The sequence below is a fragment of the Coregonus clupeaformis genome, chromosome 8 (assembly GCF_020615455.1).
Source record: "Coregonus clupeaformis isolate EN_2021a chromosome 8, ASM2061545v1, whole genome shotgun sequence".
In the NCBI taxonomy this organism is placed as follows: Eukaryota; Metazoa; Chordata; class Actinopteri; order Salmoniformes; family Salmonidae; genus Coregonus; species Coregonus clupeaformis.
Genome location: NC_059199.1, coordinates 25257977 through 25275037, shown reverse-complemented (window position 1 = coordinate 25275037; position 17061 = coordinate 25257977). Strand labels below are relative to the sequence as shown.

The following is a 17061-nucleotide window of genomic DNA, read 5'->3' as shown; positions in this document are numbered from 1 at the left end:
TTAACATTACAAAGAGGATTCAGAGATATGGTACTGTATACAGAGGATCTGCTTTGCATAGTTGGGTTATGAATGCAACTTGGCTGGATGCCAAAGACAAAAACTATTCTGGGTATGTGACATTGCAAAGCCATGATGCAAATAGTGCACTTTGAGGTGGATCAAAACAACCCTTAAGTTTTATTCAGTGTCAGTTGTTTCTCCCCACACTAGGCATGGGTGGTAATGGATACGTACCAAAATAGTCTACATGTATTATCCAGCTCATCATTGACACCATTTGGCCAAGAAGCAGAAGTACAGCTGTATCTGAGGGGTTTGCTACAATATTTCCGGTATCGGACAGGAAATTAATGAGAAGATTAGATAATGTACATTTTCTCAATTTTCAAGATGCTCACAGAACTGCTGACTTGCAGGGCAGCTATGTATACTAGTGGCCACTCTGTGAGGCAGCGGAACAGTGCAGTATCAAACCTATTGAGCGGTGTCGCTTAACAGATCAAGGGACGTAGTCCCATACTTTCTAGGGATTTTTTAAAACAAAAATGTAATGGTGACTATGGAGAAATAAGTATCTAATTTATACATAAACCAATCAACACAATTGTATGAAAAGAAAAAAAGTTTATTGAGAATTCTGAATCCTGGTCACTCATCCGCAGTTTCAAAAAACACAGACATTAATTATAATCTTGACAAATCATCCTTATCGTTCTGGATCAAAACATATATCAAGTGTTCTACTTTTTGCAACAAGGAATCAAAAGTACATGTGTAGTGGGGCGATGAAACCCCAACTGCATCACAAAATAGGAGCTGATTTTCTGTCGCTAGATTTTACATAAATAATCCTACTATAATGTGTGGAGGGACACCAGTTAAATCAGTGCAGTTGTGGAGAGAGATGTGTCCTGTTACAATGATACTAGCCCAGCAACATGTGACATTGACAGAGCTGACCTTCACACCTTGCCATACCACACAAACAGGACTATTGTTTTGGGTGACACAGAGACAGCAGGTGGGTTGTTATGATGTATTTTCTGGGACATTCTAGAACATGTAATTAATTTCAGGTTTATTCGTGTCTATCCTACGTCTAACAAAAATTCACAGCTATATTATGTCCTAGATTTGCACTTCCTGTAAACCATAGCACCCGTGCGTTTCTCAAAGTTTAAGGCAAATTTGACAGAACACTTTGTATTGTGAATGACCGCCTTGACACACTGGCCTCAGTGAGTATCATACAATAAAAGTGATACAAGCCTGCATGAGTGCCTTGGTAAAACAATGGTTTACAGAAGAGGTGAAATGGCAACACCCTTAGTGACAGACTTTGTACTTATCATCATCATCAACCAAGTGATCTCTGTGAGTGCCAGCCACAGTATACATGGGTATGGGTGTGGCGGAGGAATTGTTATTCAGCCAGTGGTGATGGACTACCATCACCCTTTACCAAACTGTGCCAAAGACAGGACAGAAAACAACTCAACGTGGAGCAAGTTCATAGGGGAAAAAGGGGTAATAACAAAGGGAAACAGCAACGTTAAATCCAATAACATTCATAGACTGTCTTTCCCTCCCCTCTTTCGGCACTGGTGAGTTTGGTAACATAGATGCATGGAATCCTAAGTGTGTATTTCTGTGTAGGTGTGTAGGTGTGTGTGTAACGGTTTGGAATCGAAGCTGTGCGTTTTTGTCTCGCTCACACAATCGTCCTAATCTAAACCAAATAATAAAGTCTGCAGGACAGAGGAGGCATCTGTATGGAGCTTTGTGCAGATGACCCATCCCCTCAATCATCCCTTTCTCTTTCTTCCCCTCTCTCTCTGGCCTTTAGCGGATGGCTTTGACAGGGCTCTTGAAGCTGGAGGCTGCTTGCAGCTGGAGCTGATAGGCCATGGGGTGGATCTTGAATCCATAGAGCCTGTTGTGAGGACATGAGCATTCATTAGATCTTGATGTGAGCATGATCTGGGTCTATAAAGAGATTATCATTATGGTAACACTTATTTTACATGACTCTTTCCTCTGGTATGTTCCTGGAATTTCTTAGGAAATTATCTGCTATCAATGAATAGAAATTGATCTAGGACCCTTTTGCTTTCAGTGCGTTATGTGGGCATGACATGAAAATGCACACCCCTATTGTAGGGTGACACAGTTGTACTGACCTGGGCACAAACTGGTTGGCGGGCCTCTTGGGCCTGTACTCGGGGTGCACCATGAAGAGCATGTGGGGGAATCCAGTGCCAAAGTAGGCCCCGTCCGTGTGGTGGTGCCGGGAGGACTTGGGCGTGTATACGTCCATACACTTAGGGCAGTACAGCTTCACCATAGCCTCGCCTGGGATGTCCGACAGACCTAGGGAGAGATAGGGAGACGAAGAGGGGGAAGATTTTAGACACATTACTGGTCTGAATTTATTATGAAATGCTTGAGCACACGCCATTGTATTCATCCAGGTGTCTCTTGGAAACGAGATTGGTTCTGACATGGATCTGATATAATACATTAAATCCTTACACATAGGACTCAGAGATATGGTACTGTATACAGAGGATCTGCTTTGCATAGTTTGGGTTATGAATTCAATGTGGCTGGATGCCAAAGACAAAAACTATTCTGGGTATGTGAACATGCAAAGCCATGATGCAAAAAGTGCTCTTTGAAGTGGATCAAAACAACCCTTAAGTTTTATAAAGTGTCAGTTGTTTCTCCCCACACTAGGCGTGGGTGGTAATGGTTGAAACAAGACTGACAACACACTCACCAATGGGAAGCATGGGCTGATTCTCACAATAGACGCGGGGGCAGTAGCCAAAGTCCCCCTGCTGATACTTCTCCAACTGAGAAAGAGAGATGGAGATAAATTGAGAACGTGAAAAACATTTCAGGAGAAATGCTGCATACAATTGACATGCTGTATACATTTGACATGCAGCCTTTCAACAAACATTGGAAACAGAGAAGGGTAGTTGCTGTACCATCTGAGCGATGCCCCTGTTGGTGAGGATGTATCGTGCGTGGATCAGCCCGTAGAGCATCTCTGCTGCCTGCTCTATGAGGTCACTCTGGTTGGGGTTGTCCTCCAGCTCCTCATCTGTGGAACAGAGAGAGGAGGGAAGAGGTTATAAGAGAGGAGGGAAGAGGTTATAAGACAGAGAGAGAAAGAGGCCATTCATATGTTGTTTTGATTTAAAGATTACTCACAAAAGCAGAATTGTGCACATGTACATAACTGTGACCCGTTACAGAAAGATGGGCATATGACACACGTCACTACTTCACAGGAGAGGCATTTGAAAGTAAAAAAAAGGTTTTCTGCAGAAATGCCTTCTTGAACATGTGAACTTGCATGTGCCTTAATAACAATCTCGTATGTACTCTGTAAATATAAATAAAATGTGAAATCACAAAGCTGTTTAGACACAGAAAATAAAGAATCGTGCCTAGCCATTATTAGTTGAGATAATGATTGGGCTGGGACATTCACGAGAAAGAGAGTCCATTCTGTCACTCAAGGCTTCTCTGTCAAATGGCATATCCTGCTCTCCGCAACCGTGGATATTTGAAAGATCCATTGGATTTACTAATATTTTCATCATGGACTACATGCAAAGTGTAGCTAAAGCTTTCAATACCAGTGCTGTCCTGAATACAGCTGCTGGTATCGACACAGACTTGGCACTCCGGTACCGCTTGCCGTGCGGTAGCAGAGAGAACAGTCTATGACTAGGGTGGCTGGAGTCTGACAATTTTGAGGGCCTTCCTCTGACACCGCCTGGTATAGAGGTCCTGGATGGCAGGAAGCAGTGATGTACTGGGCCGTACGCACTACCCTCTGTAGTGCCTTGCGGTCGGAGGCCAAGCAGTTGCCATACCAGGCAGTGATGCAACCAGTCAGGATGCTCTCGATGGTGCAGCTGTATAATTTTTTGAGGATCTGAGGACCCATGCCAAATCTTTTCAGTCTCCTGAGGGGGAATAGGCTTTGTCGTGCCCTCTTCACGACTGTCTTGGTGTGTTTGGACCATGATAGTTCGTTGGTGATGTGGACTCCAAGGAACTTGAAGCTCTCAACCTGTTCCACTACAGCCCCGTCGATGAGAATGGGGGCGTGCTCAGTCCTCTTTTTTTTCCTGTAGTCCACAATCATCTCCTTTGTCTTGGTCACGTTGAGGGAGAGGTTGTTGTCCTGGCACCACACGGCCAGGTCTCTGACCTCCTCCCTATAGGCTGTCTCATCGTTGTCGGTGATCAGGCCTACCACTGTTGTGTCGTCGGCAAACTTAATGATGGTGTTGGAGTCGTGCCTGGCCATGCAGTCATGGGTGAACAGGGAGTACAGGAGGGGACTGAGCACGCACCCCTGAGGGGCCCCCGTGTTGAGGATCAGTGTGGCAGATGTGTTGTTACCTACCCTTACCACCTGGGGGCGGCCCGTCCAGGATCCAGTTGCAGAGGGAGGTGTTTAGTCCCAGGATCCTTAGCTTAGTGATGAGCTTTGAGGGCACTATGGTGTTGAATAATGAGCTGTAGTCAATGAATAGCATTCTCACGTAGGTGTTCCTCTTGTCCAGGTGGGAAAGGGCAGTGTGGAGTGCAATAGAGATTGCATCATCTGTGGATCTGTTGGGGCGGTATGCAAATTGGAGTGGGTCTAGGGTTTCTGGGATAATGCTGTTGATGTGAGCCATGACCAGCCTTTCAAAGCACTTCATGGCTACAGACGTCAGTGCTATGGGTCGGTAGTCATTTAGGCAGATTATCTTAGAGTCCTTGGGCACGGGGACTATGGTGGTCTGCTTGAAACATGTTGGTATTACAGACTCAGTCAGGGACATGTTGAAAATGTCAGTGAAGACACTTGCCAGTTGGTCAGCACATGCTCGGAGTACATGTCCTGGTAATCCGTCTGGCCCGGCGGACTTGTGAATGTTGACCTGCTTAAAAGTCTTACTCACATCGGCTACGGAGAGCGTGATCACATAGTCATCCGGAACAGCTGGTGCTCTCATGCATAATTCAGTGTTGCTTGCCTCGAAGCGAGCATAGAAGTGGTTTAGCTCGTCTGGTAGGCTTGTGTCACTGGGCAGCTCGCGGCTGTGCTTCCCTTTGTAGTCTGTAATAGTTTTCAAGCCCTGCCACATCCGACGAGCGTCAGAGCCAGTGTTGTACGATTCAATCTTAGTCCTGTATTGACTCTTTGCCTGTTTGATGGTTCGTCGGAGGGCATAGCGGGATTTCTTATAAGCGTCCGGGTTAGAGTCCCGCTCCTTGAAAGCGGCAGCTCTACCCTTTAGCTCAGTGCGGATGTTTCCTGTAATCCATGGCTTCTGGTTGGGGTATGTACGTACGGTCACTGTGGGGAAGACATCATCGATGCACTTATTGATGAAGCCAGTGACTGATGTGGTGTACTCCTCAATGCTGTCTGAAGAATCCCGGAACATGTTCCAGTCTGTGCTAGCAAAACAGTCCTGTAGCTTAGCATCTGCGTCATCTGACCACTTTTTTATTAACCGAGTCACTGGTGCTTCCTGCTTTAGTGTTTGCTTATAAGCAGGAATCAGGAGGATAGAGTTATGGTCAGATTTGCCAAATGGAGGGCGAGGGAGAGCTTTGTATGCGTCTCTGTGTGTGGAGTAAAGGTGGTCCAGAGTTTTTTTCCTCTGGTTGCACATTTAACATGCTGGTAGAAATTAGGTAGAACGGATTTAAGTTTCCCTGCATTAAAGTCCCCGGCCACTAGGAGCGCTGCATCTGGATGAGCGTTTTCCTGTTGATTTATGGCCTTATACAACTCATTCAGTGCAATCTTAATGCCAGCATTGGTTTGTGGTGGTAAATAGACAGCTATGAAAAATATAGATGAAAACTCTCTTGGTAAATAGTGTGGTCTACAGCTTATCATAAGATACTCTACCTCAGGCGAGCAAAACCTCGAGACTTCCTTAGTATTTGATTTTGTGCACCAGCTGTTGTTTACAAATATACACAGACCGCCACCCCTTGTCTTACCGGAGTCAGCCGTTCTATCCTGCCGATGTAGCGTATAGCCCGCTAGCTGTATGTTATCCATGTCGTCGTTCAGCCACGACTCGGTGAAACATAAAATATTACAGTTTTTAATGTCCCGTTGGTAGGATAACCGTAATCTTAGGTCATCCAATTTATTCTCCAATGATTGAAGATTGGCTAATAGGTTTGATGGGAGCGGCAGTTTACTCGCTCGCCGTCGGATCCTTACAAGGCACCCCGACCTACGTCCACGATATCTCCGTCTCTTCCTCATGCGAATGACGGGGATTTGGGCCTTGTCGGGTGTCTGTATGATATCCTTCGCGGCCGCCTCGTTGAAGAAAAAATCTTAGTCCAATACGAGGTGAGTAATCGCTGTCCTGATATCCAGAAGCTCTTTTTGGTTATAAGAGACGATGGCAGAAACATTATGTACAAAATAAATTACAAATAACGCGGAAAAACACACATAATAGTACAATTGGTTAGAGGGCTGTAAAACAGCAGCCATCTTCTCCGGCGCTGTTCTAAAATTGTGCAAGTTCTCCCACTTAAAAAGATGAGTGAGGCCTGTAATTTTCATCATAGGTACACGTCAACTATGACAGACAAAATGAGATTTTTTTTCCCAGAAAATCACATTGTAGGATTTTTTATGAATTTATTTGCAAATTATGGTGGAAAATAAGTATTTGGTCACCTACAAACAAGCAAGATTTCTGGCTCTCACAGACCTGTAACTTCTTCTTTAAGAGGCTCCTCTGTCCTCCACTCGTTACCTGTATTAATGGCACCTGTTTGAACTTGTTATCAGTATAAAAGACACCTGTCCACAACATCAAACAGTCACACTCCAAACTCCACTATGGACCAAAAATGGCCAAGACCAAAGAGCTGTCAAAGGACACCAGAAACAAAATTGTAGACCTGCACCAGGCTGGGAAGACTGAATCTGCAATAGGTAAGCAGCTTGGTTTGAAGAAATGAACTGTGGGAGCAATTATTAGGAAATGGAAGACATACAAGACCACTGATAATCTCCCTCGATCTGGGGCGCCACGCAAGATCTCACCCCGTGGGGTCAAAATTATCACAAGAACGGTGAGCAAAAATCCCAGAACCACACGGGGGGACCTAGTGAATGACCTGCAGAGAACTGGGACCAAAGTAACAAAGCCTATCATCAGTAACACACTACGCCACCAGGGACTCAAATCCTGCAGTGCCAGACCTGTCCCCCTGCTTAAGCCAGTACATGTCCAGGCCCGTCTGAAGTTTGCTAGAGTGCATTTGGATGATCCAGAAGAGGATTGGGAGAATGTCATATGGTCAGATGAAACCAAAATATAACTTTTAGGTAAAAACTCAACTCGTCGTGTTTGGAGGACAAAGAATGAGTTGCATCCAAAGAACACCATACCTACTGTGAAGCATGGGGGTGGAAACATCATGCTTTGGGGCTGTTTTTCTGCAAAGGGACCAGGACGACTGATCCGTGTAAAGGAAAGAATGAATGGGGCCATGTATCGTGAGATTTTGAGTGAAAACCTCCTTCCATCAGCAAGGGCATTGAAGATGAAATGTGGCTGGGTCTTTCAGCATGACAATGATCCCAAACACACCGCCCGGGCAACGAAGGAGTGGCTTCGTAAGAGTCCTGGAGTGGCCTAGCCAGTCTCCAGATCTCAACCCCATAGAAAATCTTTGGAGGGAGTTGAAAGTCCGTGTTGCCCAGCGACAGCCCCAAAACATCACTGCTCTAGAGGAGATCTGCATGGAGGAATGGGCCAAAATACCAGCAACAGTGTGTGAAAACCTTGTGAAGACTTACAGAAAACGTTTGACCTGTGTCATTGCCAACAAAGGGTATATAACAAAGTATTGAGAAATGTTTGTTATTGACCAAATACTTATTTTCCACCATCCTACAATGTGATTTTCTGGATTTTTTTTCTCATTTTGTCTGTCATAGTTGACGTGTACCTATGATGAAAATTACAGGCCTCTCTCATCTTTTTAAGTGGGAGAACTTGCACAATTGGTGGCTGACTAAATACTTTCCCCCCCCCCCCACTGTATATAGCTAGCTAGACAGTTGCATACAGGTACCATTACAGCTTGCTTCGTTGTGGGACGAAGCAATGTTAAACAGCTAACTAGCTGGCCAGTTGCATTCTGCTGTTAATGTTGATTGCTGATGTGCTAAGGCATGCATGACATGTTACGCTTTTTCATGTATGCCAGTTTGTCATTTTTAACTAGCTAGCGAAAATAGCCACTGTGATGCGAATGCTAATCTATTTGCAAGCTAATAAAACCTCATGTTAGTTATAGGGACACATGCTAAGTTGGCTAGCTAGTGAGCCATGATGAAATTATAGCTAAATAGCTAGCTAGCTATTGGATGATAGATTGAGGTAATTTCTTTGCATTTTCAACTAGCTGGCTGGTACCATTTGCATCTAGCCAGCTGGTAAATTATGAAGCTAGCTATATGTTTGCTAAATCTAGCTAGTTATCTTGTGTCTGCATTGCCATTGTTGGGCTGGAAGCAGGTTAAGTGTGTACAGGACATTTTAGTACAGCTGTGACTGTCAAAAGGCAATAACAAGCTATAGGACATGAATTAATTAATGTTTTAATCTATTTTTCTGGAATTTGTCTTTCAGCATAAAACTGCTCTCCGCCACCAGTACAAGGAGATGATTGAGAAGCAACACTTCAGGTATTTTGTCTTTGTACTTTGAGCTTATTGCGTTGACTTGGGGGTCAATGAATGTTATTGCTGGTATGCAAGGTTTTAATATCTTGTCTATTTCTGTCTGCTTTACTCCTTCACAGCTTTAATTGTCTGGAGCCTGGTGTTGTGGCCAAGGAGCTTTCACTCAGATGGAACCAGGTTTCAGCTGCTGTGTAATGTTGATGTCCTTCGTCCCAGAGATGTGAAAGCATCCCCCGGACTGGACACAACCCGGCAAACATATATTTTTGAGAAGATCAGGACTTTGCAATGAAAAGGCCATGGACATTACATGTCCTGCTCCACAGGGCAGGACAGAAATATGCTCTCAGGCTAGATTCCTTTGTTCATATCATAACATGAACTAAAGTTACTCAAATGATCTTATGATATAGGCCTAGGTATAGATATTGTTTTTACCTAAGCCTTTATGTGTTTGAAGTTTTTCCTAATTGTAGACTACTACCTTTAGCACTTGAAGTTAATAAAGTATTTTATTGTTGAAATCTTTTATTTGTTTTTTAAGCACTACCTCACGGTCACATTCGCATGTGTTCCAATGTGAATTCTTGAAGGGATGGGAGGGTCTAAGGCTTTAGAGCAGGGGTGTCAAACGTCCGGCCCGCGGGCCGGATCAGGCCCGCAAACGGGTTTAATCCGGCCCGCGAGATGATTTGAGAATAAAAAAAATCCAAATAAATAAATAAATAAAAATGTTTTGTAAAGTATAAAAATGCGCTGCAATTTTTCAATAAAATAAACTGCTGTTCCAATTGCGTCCACTGGATGGCGCAATAGCAATTGTGTTAAGCAAGCAAACTGTTTATACCGGGGCAGAGCAAGTAGGTCAAGCACGTGCAGCCAATGAGCTACTTTGTTTTGCCCGCGATATTTATTACGGCTTCTACTTTTAACATTATGTGCTTTGGCACCCTCATTGCCCCAATATGTCTCTGTCAAAAAAGAGAAAAGTGGACGCAGAGTGCAGAGTGTTCCAAGAAAAATGGTCATCCTATTTATTCACGGAATTGAATGGGAAAGCTGTATGTTTGGTGTGTTCAGAGCATGTTGCAGTGCTGAAAGAATATAACCTTCGGTCGCCACTATGTGAGTCTTCATGCCGACAAATATGACAACTTTCAAGGACAGCGGAGAGAAGGTGAATGAACTGTTGGCGGGTCTGAAGAAACAGCAGTCTGTGTTTACTCACAGCCGAGACATCAGTGACGCTGCAGTGAAAGCTAGCTACCTCATTGCTAATGAAATCGCAGTGGCTTCAAAACCATTTAGTGAGGGTGAATTTGTAAAAACATGCATGATGAAGGCAGCGGAGATTGTGTGCCCTGAAAAGCGGCAGGCTTTTGCAAATATCATCCTGACAAGAAACACAGTTGCAGACAGGATTTTCGATCTTTCAGTGGATTTGGACAGCCAGTTGAAGCAAAAAGTAAAGTCATTTATTGCGTTTTCGGTTGCAATTGATGAAAGCACGGACATTACAGATGTTGCACAACTGGCCATTTTCATCCGCGGAGTTGATGACACATTGATCGTCACCGAGGAGTTCGTGGAGTTGGTGCCGATGACAGATACAACGACAGCAGCTGATATTTTTACCGCACTCGTCGGCGCGCTGGACAGGGTCGGAGTGGACTGGTCCCGCGCTGTCAGCCTGGCTACAGATGGTGTGCCCTCAATGATCGGGAAAAAAGCAGGCGTTGTGACAAAGTTCAGAGAGAAAGTGCAATCTGCAAATGGAGGACGTGATTTTTTGACTTTTCACTGTATTTTGCACCAGGAGGCTTTGTGTTGCAAGTCATTAAAGATGGATAACGTCATGAAGGTGGTCATCCAAACTGTTAATTTCATCCGATCCAGAAGCCTGAATCACTGTCAGTTTGACAGCCTTCTCAGAGAGAAAGACCACATCTATGGCCTGCCATACCACACTGAGGTAAGATGGTTAAGCCGAGGTGCTGTGCTGAGGCGTTTCTTTGATTTACGAGAAGAAATTGAACAGTTCATGGAAGAAAAGGGCAAACCAGTGTTAGAATTTCATTCCGCAGAATGGATGCAGGACCTTGCATTTATGGTGGATGTTACAGAGCACCTGAATAACTTGAACAAACAGCTGCAAGGGCGCAACAAAGTTGTCACGCAGTATTATGACAGCATACGTGTGGGAGACGCAACTTGCCGGTGGTGATGCAGCTCACTTCCCCTGTCTGAAAAATGTGTGCGCGATCCAACATGTGGCAGACATGAAGCGGTTCAAAGATAAAATAACGGGACTGTTACGGGAGTTTGAGCAACGCTTTCAGATTTATGTTTATATGTTTTTATGTTGATGTGCTATTGTTTTTAATTGATTTTATTTTATTTGTATATTTAACCTATTATTGACTCTGTGGTTCTTGCACTTGTTTGGGGAACAGGATTTCATTATTTTTATCTACATTTCTGCCTGAGAAATGACACCCTGATATAGTTCTGTGACCTGTGAAACAGTTCTGTTAATCACTGAGGCATTGTGTGTTTGTGTGTTCTTTTTCTTTAATATTTTCAAATAAACTTGACGTGTTTTATGATTAATAGGGATGTTGTGCTTGTACTATTTTGGACACACTGTCCTCAGGCTCCAGCTTTATGTTGTATGTTGATCGTATTAAAACAAAGAAAACAATCTGAAGTTGTTGTTTTTAAGTTATATATACCATGATTTTTCCGGTCCGGCCCACTTGGGAATAGATTTTCCTCCATGTGGCCCCTGAGCTAAAATGAGTTTGACACCCCTGCTTTAGAGGGTGTGAACGATGCTAAATGGGCATAAACAAAGAACAGCACTGTAGCTGTTCAATGTGAAAGGTTATCTTTATTATACAATAGGCAAGTTAATACTGTAAATGGCTTGCCTAATGGGATAACTTGGCGAGATATTGTTCAGAGAAGCCATTTCGGTAAAGTATTCATTTTCTAAATCCATGTTTATGTAGCGCTAGCGTGAAAATCCCAGCAAAACGTTTGAACGCCCTTGTCTCCTAAATGGGATTATACATCAGCTTTTAAAGCAGCATTACTTCCCCATGTTTCCTCCAACTACATTGTATGATATGCCATTTTGAAGCTCTGAGTCTGTACTTTTATCCAATGTAAAAAACCCAATTTAAAATGTTGGAACATAAGACTGTGCCGACAACACACATGCTAAAAATATCGTCATCTAATACGGCAGCCCCAAAATGTTGAATCAAGTGTTTTAGTGCTGGGCTAGAACAAAAGCCTGCCACACACTATAGCTCACCAGGATCAGGGTTGGTGAGGCAATTTAATGTGCGTACACGACTTTAACACTGAGGTAATGCAACTAGGGCTGTTGCGGTGACCGTATTACTGCCAGACAGGCAGTCACGAGTCATGAAGGCAGTCAAATTCCATGTGACCGTTTAGTCACAGTAATTAGGCTTCTCCAAGCTCTGATGCTGCTGATGGTCATTAGTAGCCTACCAAACTTGCTAACTGCCTGGTACTCAGCACTCTATTGTCCCTCTAATCACTCTGACATCAATGCATATGTTTTCAAAAATCTATTCCAACACTTCATGAGAGCCCATGAGCTCATGTTGCGCAACATTTCTATAGGCTATGCAATTGCGCGAGAAAACAGAGTGATGGCCTCTACTAAAAAGAGGAGGATCCCATCAGCTTTCTATAGGCTAGGCCTACTATATTTATTCCTCAACTTTCCTAATATTAAGCACATTGTTTATCTTTACAACAGGACTATAGCCTACCTGTCTGGCATGAAAATCAACCACAGGAAAAGTGCCCTCCATTCGCTATTTAAGTGCATTGATTACATGTATTTTTTCCCGCTGCCCCTGTTTCGAGACAGGTGCATGATAATGGTCCATTCTAAATCAAAGCAAATTTCACACATATTATTCAGTATATGTAAAGACAAGACTAAACCAAGAATAGTCTGATGGGTGACAATATTAGCCTATCAACTTGTGAATTATATATTATCACTTGTGAATGATGCCCAGCATAAGTACTGCCTTTTTTTGGGCTACTTCTCGAATCATAGTCGCACACCTCATATAGCCTTGCCCATAGGCCTATATGTTTTGATAAGGTTTGTAACACAACTAAAGTGGCGAAATAACTTCTTAAAATTAAGCACATTAATCTGCTTTACCAGTGGTTTAGAGCCTAACTGGCATACATAAGCAGCACGTGAGTTTCAAGTTTGGGGAAGATATGTTTCACTATACAATTGCACCTTTATAATAAAAGCATTACATGCATAATCGCATTTGCAGTCACTTTGGACAATGGTGTTTTCCAGCTAATGGAACATTCGCACTTATAGCCTACCGCCATGTGTGCATTGCTGCGCTTATAATGTGAAGAAATAGCCTAATAGTTTATCAACATTTAAGCTAAATGCTCTGATCTGTTGTGTCAGCCACATTGCGTAAAAAAGGTTTTTGATGATAGTGGTTGTATTAATTTGGGATCTATTCCATCCCACAACTGTCCCAGACTACGTATGGAATATTTATTTCTCACACAGAATAGGTCGACTTTTGTACTATGGGGGATAGAAGATTGACATAGGCTAGTGCTTTTGCTGTTCGTTAGGCCTACTCATCTTGTTGGCTGACGAAAAGTAAATGTGGACAGTTTTTCTAATATCTTCGCGCAGTTGCGTCCCAGATGTGTCTGTCTTCACTTGTAGCCTGTGAGAAAGACCCGATCACGTGATTGGAGAAGGGCACAACGGCCACTGGCCGCAAAAGGAAATGCCGCCGTGAAATTTGATATATTATCAAATGCTTGTCAAATTGTGAATGAGAGACTGATGAAGTGTGTACAGCCTGCGCAGAAAACAAAGCAGAGCTCATGCCTTTCAAGCAACTTTTTTCAAATCATCATTAGTCGCATCATGCAGCCTTACAATGTATTAAAAATCTAAACACACAGTGCCTTCAGAAAGTATTCAGACCCCTTGACTTTTTCCACATTTTGTTACGTTACAGCCTTATTCTAAAATTGATTAAATAAATACAAATCCTCAGCAATCTACACACAATAACCATAATGACAAAGCGAAAACAGGTTTAGAAATGTTTGCACATTTATTGAAAATAAAAAAACAGAAATTTAAAAATGTATTCAGCCCCTTGCTATGAGACTCGAAATTGAGCTCAGGTGCATCCTGTTTCCATTGATCATCCTTGAGATGTTTCTACAACTTGATTGGAGTCCACCTGTGGTAAATTCAATTGATTGGACATGATTTGGAAAGGCACACACCTGTCTATATAAGGTTCCACAGTTGACAGTGCATGTCAGAGCAAAAACCAAGCCATGAGGTGGAAGGAATTGACCGTAGAGCTCCGACACAGGATTGTGTTGAGGCACAGATCTGGGGAAGGGTACCAAAAAATGTCTGCTGCATTGAAGGTCCCAAAGAACACAGTGGCCCCATCATTCTTAAATGGAAGAAGTTTGGAACCACCAAGACTCTTCCTAGAGCTAGCCACCTGGCCAAACTGAGCAATCGGGGGAGAAGGGTCTTGGTCAGGGAGGTGACCAAGAACCCGATGGTCACTGACAGAGCTCTAGAGTTCCTCTGTGGAGATGTGAGAACCTTCTAGAAGGACAACCATCTCTGCAGCAATCCACCAATCAGGCCTTTAAGGTATGGATATTTTTCAGCGGCAGGGACTGGGAGACTAGTCAGGATTGAGGGAAAGAGCAAAGTACAGAGAGATCTTTGATGAAAACCTGCTCCAGAGCGCTCAGGACCTCAGACTGGGGCGAAGGTTCACCTTCCAACACCACAACGAACCTAAGCACACAGCCAAGACAACGCAGGGGTGGCTTCGAGACAAGTCTCTAAATGTCCTTGAGTGGCCCAGCCAGAGCCCGGACTTGAACCCGATCGAACATCTCTGGAAAGACCTGGAAATAGCTGTGGAGCGACACTCCCCATCCAACCTGACAGAGCTTGAGAGGATCTGCAGAGAAGAATGGGAGAAACTCCCCAAATACAGGTGTGCCAAGCTTGAAGCGTCATACTCAAGGCTGTAATCGCTGCCAAAGGTGCTTCAACAAAGTACTGAGTAAAGGGTCTGAATACTTATGTAAATGTAATATTTCAGTTTTTCAATTATTTTTTATAAATTAGGAAAATTTTCAAAAAAACTGTTTTTGCTTTGTCATTATGGGGTAATGTGTGTAGATTGATGAGGGGAAAAAACTATTTAATCAATTTTAGAATAAGGCTGTAACGTAACAAAATGTGGGAAAAGTCAAGGGGCCTGAATACTTTCCGAAGGCACTGTATAGCCCAACGTTTGTAGAACAACTAAAGTTACAGTAATAACTCTAAATTAAGCATATAGGAGTACCTATTTATTTGCTAACGGCTTAACACAGAATAACCGCATGTGCGCGCTCCATCAAAACGTTTGGAGAAAATATTTATATTTTATTCAGCTTTGTTCAATTGTATTCTTCATACTATAAAATAATGCCACGGAATTCTAAGCAAATCTTGTCTGCTAAATGAACTGGTGTAGCCCACAGCCATTTGGCATAGCCAGATCAGGACCTTACATAAGGACAACTCAGAGTATGCTATTCTGTTCTTCTGAAATAGACTACATTTTCTTCATATCATGCTTCTTTAGACCTGTCTAAAAGGTGTAGGCTATATTACATGGATTTACTAGACTTTTTAAAATGTAGATGTTCCAAAGGTCTGCATCAGTGGTTTGTAGGCTATGTGTGGAAGCCAGGAGATTCATTAATGGTAAATTACTGTGAGACCAACAGTTATTTGCTTGACAATCACCGGCTGACGAAATTTCGTGAACGCCACAGCCCAGATGCAACCATAACATTTGTATTCCGATCTAAATTGTGTGGAATGTTCTGTGCAGTAGAGATGGTTCTGGAGTTGGACTGACCTGGTTCTAGGTCCAGGATCATGTCCAGAGCCTGACGGTAGTGGGGAACCTGCTCATTGAGCCCAGTCAGGTTGAACTTGTCCTGGATGTAGTCCTCATCCACCTGTCAATGGGTGACAGAAGTTAGCAATAAATACCAGACCTATTCCTGCTTGAAAGAGTGTTTGTGTAGTAAGAGGTGGCTGTGAATAATAGGATTTTGTTCCAGCCCTACTCAACTCACCACCTCCCCATCAGGACCTTGGTTAGCTGAATCAGGTGTGTAGGGCTGAAGCAAAAACCTGCACACCCAGGATAAGGGTTGGCCACCCCTGTCTTAGCTTACATTAACTTTTTGGTCAATGAGAGTAGCAATATTGCTGTGTGCTGTTAGATACTGACCTCACAGAAAAACTCGTTTCCCCTCAGTCCACAGAACCAGGAGATCCATGACACTTCCTCTGAACTGCTCATCTCGGGAGACTAATGGGTAAAGACATTCAACACAGACATAGGTTTCAGTCTACTGCAACTCTTACCCTACGAGGTCCGGAGCCTGCTGATTTTCTGTTCTACATGATAATTAATTGCACCCACATGGTGTCCCAGGTCTAAATCAGTCCCTGATTAGATTGGAAAAATGAAAAAGTACAGTAGAACTGACTTCGAGGTCCAGAGTTGAGTTTGAGGGGTCGATTGCATTCAGTCATGGGAAAACGGCCTGAACTTGATAGTTCAGCAACAAACACATTATAGGTAGCTAACTACACTCAAAAATATTTTTTTCAAAATCATAACAGAGCTATTAGCTTGGTAGCGTTAAGTTAACTAGAAAATGTTAACTGTAAGACGCTTAACGTTACCTACTAACGTTAGTTAGCTAGCGCTACCGACCGTGCAAATGTGTGTAGCTAAAAATTGGTAGTTGACATTGGAAGTGTACGAAATAAGGATATTACCCATGAAAATACCTATGTCACATCAACAATCGTAGTTAGTAGCGTACACAATAGTTATGCTAAATGACCAGCAGAAGAAAATGATAGCTAGTTAGCTACATCCTTAGCTAGCCGCTAACGCCAGATGGAAATTCAATATGGCGCATAGTCCAAACTAGGCCGCATGAAATTTGTTCAGTTTTCAGTCACAAGTCCTCTAAAGCTATATCATATCTCATATGAAAACATATAGTAATTCAGGTAACTTACCCCCTCTTCAGTGAGTTTCACACCAGTAAAATATAATAATCGTAATATTTAGTGTTGTAAATTAAATGGACACCACCTCCCAGTTAACCGCTGCAGAGGTACGCGTTTTCGTTGTAGGGAA

General features: G+C 43.1%; 1 protein-coding gene across 1 annotated transcript; it reads right to left on the bottom strand.

Moving 5' to 3' along the window:
• Positions 1–610: 610 nt before the first annotated feature.
• LOC121571458 (casein kinase II subunit beta) lies at positions 611–17061 on the bottom strand. The gene is made up of 7 exons (XM_041882923.2): positions 16941–17061; positions 16135–16215; positions 15754–15856; positions 2997–3112; positions 2783–2858; positions 2184–2373; positions 611–1936 (listed from the first exon to the last, which is right to left on the bottom strand). The coding sequence occupies exons 2-7, from the start codon at positions 16204–16206 to the stop codon at positions 1846–1848; spliced, it is 648 nt and encodes a 215-aa protein (XP_041738857.1). The 5' UTR covers positions 16207–16215; positions 16941–17061; the 3' UTR covers positions 611–1845.